This window comes from Psammomys obesus, unplaced genomic scaffold, assembly GCF_907164565.1.
Source record: "Psammomys obesus unplaced genomic scaffold, mPsaObe1.curated_primary_1811, whole genome shotgun sequence".
In the NCBI taxonomy this organism is placed as follows: Eukaryota; Metazoa; Chordata; class Mammalia; order Rodentia; family Muridae; genus Psammomys; species Psammomys obesus.
In genome coordinates this window covers 13,675,352-13,687,502 of record NW_026590062.1, presented here as the reverse complement: position 1 = coordinate 13,687,502, position 12,151 = coordinate 13,675,352, and the positions used below count along the sequence as shown (strand labels likewise).

General features: G+C 45.7%; 1 protein-coding gene across 1 annotated transcript in view; it reads left to right on the top strand.

The window, feature by feature from the left end:
• LOC129675959 (polyubiquitin-like) overlaps window positions 1–284 on the top strand; it is a 2,557-nt gene extending 2,273 nt beyond the window's left edge. Inside the window, 1 exon segment of the mRNA XM_055606143.1 lies at window positions 1–284. This exon segment is cut by the window's left edge and continues 12 nt beyond it. Within this exon segment, the coding sequence (XP_055462118.1) occupies window positions 1–197 (197 nt within the window). The 3' untranslated portion in view covers window positions 198–284.
• Window positions 285–12,151: the final 11,867 nt, after the last annotated feature.

Below are 12,151 nucleotides of genomic sequence, written 5' to 3'. Positions count from 1 at the left end.
AGAAAGAGTCCACTCTACACCTGGTCCTTCGCCTCAGGGGTGGGATGAAGATCTTTGTGAAGACCTTGACAGGGAAAACCATCACCTTGGAGGTCGAGCCCAGTGACACCACTAATAAAGTCAAACAGGAAGATGGACGTACCTTTCTCACCACAATATCTAGAAAGAGCACTCATTGTGCTTGTTCTTGGGCTTGAGGGGGAGGTGCCTTAGTTTCCCCTATCTTTTAAGCTGTTAGCCAGTTTCCTTGCACTTTGAATAAAGTATTGCATTCCCAAAAGTGAGTTTTTTTTGGCTCTGCTTGGTTGGTTCCTTCTATTGGGATGTGGAGGCTAAGAAGTTTGTATCATCAATCTGTTAGTTTTGTGTGGTTATTTTTCTCTATGTAGTAGAAGAGGTCGAGGGGTGTTCAGTCTCTTGGGGTTTTGTTAGTGTTGAACTAATAAGTGTAAGTCGTGTCAAATGAGGTTCTGAGCTATCTTTTCAGCTGCGGATGATGATATTCCTAAAAAGATACAGTGAAAAGACACCAAGTAGAATTTTTTAAGGTTTAGGTTTGATTATGCAGTGTATTTGTTTGCATATGTGGGTGCATAAGCTCAAGGCAGTCATGTGTCAGTGTCAGATCTTCCTGGAGATGAAATCATTGACAGTTAACCTGATATGGGTGCTCAGAACCAAACTCTGGGTTTTCTATAGAATCAGGACTCTTAAGACAGGGTAGCCTTTGACTCTCCTGGATTCCTTCTGTAGACAGGCTGTCCTCTTGAAGTCACGAACATCCACCTGCCTTTGCATCCTTCCAAGTGCTGGGATTACAGGTTTGTACTACCACACCCAGCTCCAGGACCTGCTTTTTAATGTGTTGTCTCCACCCTTTAAGTGGAATTTTTAAGATATATATACAATGTTTTATCTGCATGCACACCTGTACACCAGAAGACAGCACAAGATTTCATTACATGTGGTTGCTGAGAATTGAACTTGGGACCTGTGGAAAGGCAAGCATTGCTCTTTTCCTCTGAGCCATCTCTCCAGCCCCCTTTAAGTGGAATTTTGTGTAAAACATGATAGGTAGGGGCTGGAGAGATGGCTCAAGAGGTTAAGAACAGTGGCTGTTCTCCCAAGGGTCCTGAGTTCAATTCCCAGCAACCACATGGTGGCTCACAACCATCTATAAAGTGATCTGGTGTTCAGGTGTACATGCAGGTAGAACATTGTATACATAATAAAATCTAAAAAACAAAAAAACATGATAGGTAGTTAACCACTTAATTGTGCTGAGAACAATAAGAATATTAATAATGGACTGATGGGTCCATCTGCCTCTCCTGTGGTGGCCTGGCCCAGCCCAGCATCTTCGTGGGTGCAGTGGGTGGCCTGAGCACCAAATTGGACAGTAGAGTTGCTACTAAATGACTCTGGTCACAAAAAGTATTAATAATGAAAGTTATGGCTGAAGTTGAACATGGTGGCACTGACCTTGGTGAGCTTAGACTGTACAGTGAGTTTCAGGCCAGCCAAGGCTATAGTGAGACCTATCACAACAAAAAATTGGCGCTCTCAGGTTCTGTGTGATTGCCTGCAGTTAAAGGTACGTTACCTAATTGGTAACAAGTATTGTCTTGAACTTGTCCAAGTGCCCAGTCATGTGATACGTGTTTTAAATGATTGGCATGAAGTAATGGCTTCGAGATTGGGAGTGATGTTCTTTAGAGGACCAAGGTTTGGTTCCTATCACCTACGAATTGTGGCTCACTGCCACTTGTAACTAGCTCCAGAGTGATCCAGTACCTCTACTGAAGGTGCCTTTACCTCCCCTAAAGATAAAAATACACAATCGGAAATTAGTTATAATCCCAGCGCTCAGATTCTGATTTTGAGGCCAGTTTGGTCTACAAAGAGTCAGCCAAGGCTACACAGAAAACTTGCCTCAAATTACTAAAAAATATTTTCTCTTGCCTTGGCTTTTCTTAAACTTGTGCCTCCATGGCTGGTTAAATTTTCTTATGCACAAATGATGCAGGTGTTCAATGAAGATGACCCTGGCTTGACTTTGGGAGGAAAATGCTCATGGCTTTACTTTTTTCTCAGTCGCTCATGGCAGATTGGAGCTGTTTGGTCAATATGCTGACATGACAGGCAGCAATATGAACTGATGGCCTCATCTTTTTGTATCTTCTGCCCTAATACCCAGCAACGTTTTCATTATTTCTTGTAGCCCCCATTTTGGAGACCAGGTTTCTTAGCATAGGTTGGCCAGAAATTTCTAATACTACTGAGTTAATAGTTGTGTGATACTGTGACTTTTTTGTTTCTGTTTTTTATTTGGAATAGTGTTGAGGAATAATGAAATAACCAGCCATAGTTATGTAAGCACACATTCCATGGCGTTAAAACTGTTTTTGTTTCATTCTAGTCATATCTAATTAGAACACATGGTGTAGTCCAGACTAGTCTAATTAGAACACATGGTATAGTCCAGACTAACAACTCATCCTGTGTTCCTGCCTCAACCTCCCTAATGTCAGAATTAGAAGCTTGGGAGTTGGAGAAATGGCTCAGAGGTTAAGACTGCTGGTTTTTCTCCAGAGAACCAAGGTTCAGTTTCTGGTACCCACATCACAGATCATCTGTAACTCCAGTTCTAGAGGAGCCAAAACATTTATGCTTCTGGGCAGCAGGCAGGCAGGACATCTGTACAGTTTCAAGTTAGAAAGCATAGCTTGGTGGTGGTAAATACTTTTAATTCTAGCAGAGGGAGAGTTAAAGGCTACCCTGGTGTTAAGAGCAAGCTCCAGGACAGCCAGGGCTACACAGAAACTATGTCAAAAAATTACAAGCATGCTTAGCATAATCAAATACTAAACTTCTAGGTGTGTCTGCCTAACTACGAAGATGGGAGTCACTTTTTCTATGTGATAGCTGGAGCTCCAGCTTTTCCTTAAGTCTATCAGCAAGGGTTGACTGACTTAATCCTCGTAGTGCTTAAATGTGTGATACTTCTAGCCAGTGTTCCACTCCAGTGTGTTTAGCTTCATGTATACACAGGTTCTCGCTCAGGAACACTGGGAGAGCTCAAGGCTGTACACTGTCCCTTGTACATTTTCACTTCAGATCTCATTGTCAGGTTTAACCTTTCATCCTGCACAAAGGGAGAAACTCCTTTTCTCGAAAACCAAGGAAGCCAGCACCACACATTTTTAGAGAACTAGAGGACCATACCCTCAATCCAGCAAGTACAAGCATATTGGAAGCTGTGAAAACTGCTCAGCTTCCCAGGGTCCTTGGTGTAACAAATGAGTTTAAAAGCACCCCATAGGTTGCCTTAAGAGGTCAAGTGGGGCAGTGGTGGAGCACGCTGTTAATACCAGTAAAGGCAGGCTGATATAAAGAGTGAATTCTAGGACAGCTGAGGCTACACAGAAAAAGCCTGTCGAGAAAAAAACAAAGTTCACTTACAGGAGGGACATTGGTGTCACACCCATTTAATCCCAGCACTAGGAAGGCAGAAGCAGGCAGATTTCTGAGTTCGAAACTAGCCTGATTTACAGAGTAAGTTCCAGGACAGCCATAGCTACAAAGAGAGACCCTGTCTCGAACAACAACAAAAGAGATGTGGGTTTGAGTCTGATAGTATGAGGCTTGAATAGTGTACATAGATAACTTGTAACTTGAGCTCCAAGGTGATCTTCCAACAGCATGCTCCTGCACTCAAAATGGCTATGCTTCCAGATTGACAGTCCTGGCAGACAATGCTCACCTCTCCCCAAAGAGGGCACCACTGAGCCACATTCAGGCTTAGTAATGAAGACTTGCAGCGCCCCCAAAAGGTTGCAGTTGACTAAGCAATTGCTGATCTCCAGCCCTTGGCCAAGGGTTCCACCACAGCTGGAATTAAGTTACACATGCACTCGCTTGCTCAATATTAACCACCACCTCTCTTAGTCTGCCCACATCCTGCATAGTCCCCCATCATTGTCCTCCACCTCTCCACCCAAGTTGTCCTTTTTCCTAAAGTCACTGCTCCTACATAGGGGTTTCTCTCTGCGCTATTCGTTTTTCCCACAGGGTGTCCCCTTGTGACCCAGGCTGGCCTTAGACCTCCTCATACCTCAGTGTTGTGCAGTACTGTTTTCAAGCCACACTGCCATCATCATCAGATCAGCTGTACCAGCTTGCAAATTATCTCAGCTGGGCTTGTTGATGATTGGTATGGCTTTGCAGGAGCATCCTGGGACCCTCATCTAAATATCCAGCGACAGCTCCCAAGTGTTGATTGCGTCTGTGTTCTAATTACACATGGTCTCCAGGAGAGGCTAGAGAAAATGGGCAGGAAAGGACTAGGTGAGGCAGATTTTATCTATGTTACCACAGGGAAGTCATCATCCATGCTGGATGTAGACCTTCCTCTGTCCTTGCTTTGGGGGTCACATATGCTCTTGCTCATAACCCCTCACACATGCTCTGGAAGAAAGCCCAATAAACTTATTAGATTCTCTGGGTGAACTTTGGTGGACTTGAACCTCTATTTGTCCTTGGGACGTTAGGAGGGGCAGATGTGGCTTCCATCTCCCATCTTCCATCATTGAAGAATGATGATCTTGGGCTGAGGCTGGGGCTCAGAGGGTAGACTGCTAGTAGAGCCATAAGGTACAGGGTTCTGTCTCCTGCACAGCATACATGAGGCCTGGTGGTGCAGGCCTGCAGTTCCAGAGAGGGACAGGAGGCTGGAAGCCTGCTTTATAATGAGTTTGAGGGCAACCTGAACCACACCAGACCCTGTATCATCACTAGTAGCTTATTGGGACTTTCTTTTGTCCAAAGGATACATATTTTCCTCAATAGGGTTTATTTTGTAGTTGTTCAAAGCTTTGTTGAACATCTGCTCAAATCAAAGCACAGGGTCCCAAATCTCTTCAGTGATGGCATTTGAAGCTCCTGTCTCTGTTCCCATCAGTACAGCTGGGCTGTTGAAGATGGGACAGGCAGACAGTAGTGCCCAGAGAAATGAAAGGTCTCACCTCTTTTTTGTGACTTCCTGGAGTAAGTCATCTAGATGTCCTTTGATGTACTGGTTCGCTCTGGCCACTGTTGGGTTCATACTGTTCATGGAGGTGGAAACTCAAGCTGACTTTTTCCCTCCTCATTATTGTTCTTTCTCTTCTGTGTTAAGGACATGAATTTTGATGAGAAGTGAAGATTAGGATACACCCATCTCTTCCTCAAAGATGATCACAGAAAAATAGGACCTGGGCTTGGGGAGGGGTACACTAAGATCACCATTAAGGAGGTAGGGAGGAGGGACATCTGGACTACAGAAAGAGATACTATCTCAAATGCCTAAAACAAAAGAGTCAGGAGCCAGGTATGGTGGCACACACCATTAATCCCTGTGATCTCTGTGAATTCGAGGCCAGCCTGGTCCACAGAGCAAGTTCCAGACCAGTCAGTTATATAGTGACAGCTTATCTAAATAAATAGTATAGGAGAGGAACTGGAGAAATGGCTCAGCAGTTAAACCTACTTTCTGCTCTTGCATAGGACTCAAGTTCAGTTCCTAACACCCACATCAATGGCTCACAACCTCCTGTAACCCTGTCTCCAAAAGATTCAACTCTCCTGTAGACTCCATAGGGACTGCACTCAGAGACACAAACCCACACAGACATAATTAAAAATCATAAAAATGGCATGGTGTTTTGCTGCACATCTTTAATCTCAGCACTTGAGAGGCAGAGGCAGGAGGATCTCTATGAACTTGAGGTCAGTCTGGTATACACGGCAAGCTCCAGGACAGCCAGGACTACATAGAGGAGTCCTACCTCATAAAAAGAAAGAAAGAAATCTTTAAACAAATGTGCAGAAGAGGGCTGGTGAGCGACTTGCTAAGCGAGCCTAGTGGGACAGAATACACTGTAGAGTTGACCTCTGACTTTTGCACGTGCACTGTGGCAAGCACACCACCACCACCAAGTATCATGCATACACACTATTTGAACTGTGCAGGTTTCTGACAGGGAAGGAGAGGCCACAGGGTGCCCCTGCAGACAGTGGCCTCTATGGAGCCTGCATGATAGCCTGTCTGCCTTGTGTGTGACTGCTTCTTTGAAGTCCCCATCTCAGTTTCCCTCCCTGCTGCTTTCGGGGGTTTCTAAGGCACTTTCTACTTGTTGCTCTGCCAGCTGGGTGCCCAGAATAGCAACTGACTTCACTCACACTGAATAGTTAGCTAGGTTTCCGGTAGCAAACATGGCTTCCTTCTTTTTGAGCAGGTCTGAAGCACAGTTAGAGAGCAGTGGGTTACTGTCAAGATGTGTGTGCCAGTACTGCACTTTTATGCTTACCGTGCAACGGTAGATGTTGATGTGGTTCAAAGGCATCATAGCTGGGGAGGACTGTTGATGGCTACCCTCCTTTGGAAGCTTCCAAGCCACCTTCTGGAACCATGAAAGCTAATCCTCCGGGAGGAGACATTCAGGTCAGTTCCAGTTCAGGAGTCTCTGGGCCTTATTTTTGATGTGTGTGGTATCTTCAGCAATAGGGCCTTATCTTCCACCTTTTCAGGGACTACCAAGAGCAAAAGAAATGAGTTGAAAGTTTTGGACAGCCCTGACCAACAACTCAAAAGAAGGCCACGCGTGTCTGGTATTGGGGGTTTTGTTAGATGGTCTTTGGCTCTTGGGAGGAGTACTATTGACCCAGATGAGAAAAGTTCATTAAAACTATGTATGTGCATGCCTTTGATCCCAGCACTCAAGAAGCAGAGGCAGGTGGATTTTTCAAGGCCAGCCTGGTCTACAAAGTGAGTCCAGGAGAGCCAGGACTGTTACACAGAGAAACCCTTTCTCAAAAAACCAAAAGCAAAACCAAACTATACATGGATATTTATATATGGGCTTATTTGTATTATAAACTTATTTGCTTTTGGTAAATAGTTAATATGATACCTTGTATATTTTTCAGATATCTTTGTTATTTTACCCACCTCCCTCCTTCTTTTGTATTTATGTTTCCCCTTCATAAAGAACCCTACCCTTTTCCCATTTCCTCTATCAGATTATTTGTATTCTGCTCTCCAGTCTAAGAATTATTATTATTATTTTTTTAGTTTTTCAAGACAGTATTCCTCTGTGTAGCATTGGATGTCATGGACTCACCTTGTAGACCAGGCTGGCCTCGAACTCACAGAGATTCACCTGCCTCTACCTCTTAGAGTGCTGAGATTACAGGTGTGTGCCACCATGCCCAGCTACTCTAAGAGTTCTTAAGTGACTTCCATCAGGCCTCACAATTTGCTTAGCAAGAACACCGAACTGTGGGGTCGTATTCTTTTTTTTTTTAATTTTTTATTATTTTTAATGTTTATCTTATTTTATTTTTTAGGGATCGTATTCTTGTGGAAGACACCGGCCAAGTGTCTGCCTGTCCCTGATGTGGCGTTAGGGAAGCAGCCTCACACTGCTGGACAGAGGCTTTGAATAAGGAGTGAAGACACCCCTGAATGAGTGGACAGACCAGTGATTGATGTCCACCCCTCCGGACCCTAAATGGCTTGCTTCTTCAGGCTGACTGGTGGCAGCTTTGTCCCCTCGTGTGAGTCAGTTTCCTCTGTGCATCTGGGAAAGCACCTAGCTTGTACCACCACGTAGAAGAGAAGCAATGATCTTTAGCCAGCTAAGTTCACTGAAATCACCCAAGGCACTCTACAGTTAGACTCTGCACTGATATGTGCATTGGGAGTGTATTAGAAAGAGAAAAATCAGAGAGGTCTAAGCTAAGAGGTGATAGTTTTCTCATGAGCAAGTCTAGATATAAAGAACCCAGATCTCTAACATGAGGGTCCTCGTGGTTTTCTCCCTCTGTCCCTCTCTTCCTCCCTCTCTCTTTTTTCTCTCTCTCTCCCTCTCCCCTCTCTCTGTCTGTTCCTGTCTCTGTCTCTCTCTTTCTGAGATGGGACCTAACTATGCAGCCCCGATTGGCTGGCCTGGAACTCAGATTTCTTGTCAAGTCCCAGGATTAAGAATGCACACCAAGCAGCTGGAGTGGTGCCGCAGTGGTTATATGCTGCTCTTGCGTAGGATCCCAGTTCAGTTCCCTGCACTTACACGGTGGCTCCAGTTCTAGGGCTGGCATTTTGTTTGTTTGTTTGCTTGCTTTTGTGAGACAGGGTTTCACTTTGTAACCCCGGCTTTCCTGGAATTCATTCTGTAGACTCAAGAGATCTGCCTGCCTTTGCCCCCTGGGATCAAAGGCATGCACCACCGCCGCCTGGCATCATGTGGCATCATACGCAAATGTAACAAAGAAAGCCACGATCCAATGAAGGTTGTTTGAATTCAGAAAAAACACGATCAGAAAAACATGTAAGGAAACGCCAGTAAGCACATACTAAAAATTAACAGAGCAGCCCTTACCCAGAAATTTCCCAGGACAGGGCAATGTAAACACAATTGTGGGGCACATGATTGCTCTAGATTGTATCTGGGAAAGCATGAAAGCAAGGCAGATGGCCATATCTAGATTCGGGGCACACTGAGGACAGCACTCAGCACATCCTTCCACTTGACTGGGTTCTGTAGCTATGTTCTGACATCCAACAAGAATAAACATGTCTTTTTTTTTTTACATGATTTTTTTTAAAGATTTATTCACTTATTATTATGTATACAATGTGTGTTTGCATGTACACCTGCACGCCAGAAGAGGGCACCAGATTTCATTTTTTAGATAGTTGTGAGCCACCATGTGGTTGCTCATGTGGAACTGAACTCATGACTCCTGGAAGAACAGCCAGTGCTCTTAACCTCTGAGCCATCTCTCCAGCCCATAAACATGTCTTATACATTGAATGTAAATGCTTGTCATTGGAGGCATGAAATTATGACAAAATTATGTCCAAGAACAATGCAGTGAGCAAAATGCAGCTGAGGTAAAAGGCCCTCTGCTCGCCCTCCCTCCCTTCCTCCCTTCCTCCCTCCCTCCCTCCCTCCCTTCCTCTCTCCCTCCCTCCCTCCCTCCCTCCCTCCCTTCCTTCCTTCCTTCCTTCCTTCCTTCCTCCCTTCCTTCCTTCCCCCTCTCTCTCTCTTTCTCTCTCTTTCTTTATCTCTCTCTCTTTCTCTCTCTTTCTTTATCTCTATCTCTCTTTCTATTTCTTTCTTTCTTTCTTTCTCTCTCTCTCTTTCTCTCTTTCTTTCCTTCCTTCCTTCCTTTCTTTCTCTCTCTTTCTTTCTTTCTCTCTTTCTTCTTTCTTTCTCTCTCTTTCTTTCTCTTTCTTTCTTTCTTTCTTTCTTTCTTTCTTTCTTTCTTTCTTTCTTTCTCTCTCTCTTTCTTTCTTTCCCAGGCTGTCCTGGACTTGCTGCGTAGACTAGGCGCACTAGCCCACAAACTCAGAGGTTTGCCTGCGTCTGCTGTCCATGCACTGGGATTCAAGTCCCTGGCCACCACACCCATCCGGCCCTCTGCTTTTTCCCTGGAGCCTCTCTCAGTCTCCCAAGGCACTGTTCACCGTTCGTCATCCTTCTGACTGTGTTCTGACAAGTGGCCCTTCTGCCTAACACTTATCTTCTATCAATCAATCTGTCTATCATATTTCATCATCACTTACTCATCAATCAATCAATCAATCTACCTATCTCATACCTTATCACCCATTTATTTGTCTGAATCATTAGACAGTGGATTATAAACCACCTTTTTTTTTTTTTTCTTTTGAGCTGTCTGGGATGGAACCCAGGGCCTTGCACATGCCAAGCAAGTGTTCTGCCACCAAGCTGTAACCCCAGGCCCCAAACCTCACACTCAGTTTTGATCCTGACTGTCAGCCTGCTGCCCTACAACATGTAGCCAGGACGCTGTTACCCCACCTAACTGAATTCCAGAACACACACGCTCTCTCCCTCTCCCTCCTCCCTTTCCCATGTATGTGTGTGTAGAGGTCAGTTCCCTTCTTCTGCTATGTGGCTCCTAAGATTTGAACTCCTGTTGTTAGGATTGGCTGCCTTTACCTGTTGAGCCAGCTCATCCATCCTAAGGAGTTTTCCTTTAAAAAAGACAGAACAGTTTGATTGTTATCTGCAGGCACTCTGCTAACTAATAGGCCACCAGAACTCCTTACCGTCTCTGAGTCAGCACCTGTCCCCTCCCCTAGTTTCCTGGCTCCTAAGACCCCACCACTGCCCCTGACCTCCACCATGTCTGCTCTGAGTCAGCGAGTGAGCTGGTGTCAGCCTCTAACCCTGGCTTGGGTGTTGGGACCAGATGTCAGGACCCTCATTTCCTGGCAGTTACAGCTCTCAGGCCTGGGGTGTCTGGGCTCCTCCACACTTCAATCCTGTCACTCTCTGGAGCTCCCAGGTTGGCTGGGAAGGTTCTTTAGGCTCAGCTCTCTGCTCTTTCTTCCCACTCCCCAGCACCTGGGCTGCCTGTCGTCCCTGCCCTTGATGCTCTCTGAAACTCTTCCCACCATTTATTAGTTTATTAGTGATAAAGACTTAAAACAAAGTGAAAACCAGGTCAAGGCTGCAGAGAGTAGCTTTTCCCTCTCTTTGGTTTTTCGAGACAGGGTTTCTCTGTGTAGCCTTGGCTGTCCTGGACTCACTGTATAGACCAGGCCGGTCTTGAACTCACAGAGATCCAGCTGCCTCTGCCTCCCAGAGTGCTGGGATTACAGGTGTGAACCACTGTGCCCGGTTGGTTGAGAGCAGCTGTTTCTTGGTTCTAAAGTTGTACCACCAGGGGGAAGCGTCTCCAGACTGACTCAAAAAGTGGGCTACCTGGCCAGTTTACACAACTGGAAAGGAGGTTGCTTAAGGGTGTTGCAACTAACCCAAGGCATTGGCTGAGCCATGGGGAGTGATGGGTGTGTGTGTGTGTGTGTGTGTGTGTGTGTGTAATACTCCCTCTCTGAGCTAGCTATACACTTTACCAAGGCTGCCTGTGGCAGAAAGATCCAGGTTGAGCTTTCTTAACCGACCCTAGCTGGGGGAGGCCTACGGAAACCAGAGTCATGATTCAGCAGCAAGTGGCTGTGGTTACTGTCTAGTTTCCTTGTGGTGTCGTGGCTCATCCAGAGAAGCTGGGCGCTCCTGATAGTTAGTTGCCCAGCTGGCTGCTTGCTGGAGAATCTTCTATACAAGGTAGCCAGGCCCCAGGTAAGGGTCTTACAGCTGTCGAGCATGCCTGACCTCCAACATCTTAGCATATTTATTGGAAAAATAAACATCGAAACTAGTACATATGGGCTTGTGAGACCACTCAGAGGGCAAGGATGCTTGATGCCCAGTCTGGTGACTTTAGTTTGGTCCCTGAGCTCCACTCGTGGAGACAGAGAACTGAATTCTGCAAGTTGTCCCCAACTTCCAGGTATGTGCTGTAGCTTGCACATAAATGCACAGTGAATAAATAATACAAATAAATAATAAAATGTAACAAAAAACAAGCTTACGATGAAGTCCCGCCGTTGACCTTAACTGAACGCACTCAAAAAACCTTAGAGAGGGCTGAGTGGTGGCGGTGCACGCCTTTGACCCCAGCACTCCAGGAAGCAGAGGCAGGCTCTGTGAGTTCGGGGCTGGCCTGGTCTACATAAGGGAGTCTCGGACAGCCAAGGCTACTTAAGTTTATACATATTTGCGAAAATGTAGCAGTGGTACCTAGTGACAGGAGGAATCCCAGGGCAGCACCTGCATTTGGAGGGCAGCGGCTTTTCTGGGTTTTCTCCTGAAGGAGCAGGAACACAGAGCACATGGTATGTGCTTTCAAATCTCCTTCCCCTCACCCTGCCTTTTTGTGTGTGAGTGAGCAGGTTCTCACTGCATGAGACAGCCTTGTCTGGGCTGGCTTGGAACTCACTGTTTAGACCAGACTGGCCATGAACTCACAGAGATCAGTCTTCTTCGGCCTCCTGAGTGCTAGGATTAAAGGTGTGTGCCTCTATGCCCTGGCCCCAGCTGGTTTATGAAGATAGGCAAGAAGGTTCAGAGGCTAGAGGTGCTTGCATACAAACCTGACAACTTGAATTACATCCCAGAGGCCACAAGGTGGCAGAAGAAAACCGACTCCTAAGAGTGTCAGCTGATTTCTACACATGAGCTGTGTCATGCGTGTGTGTGTGTGTGTGTGTGTGTGTGTGTGTGTGTGTGTGTGTGTG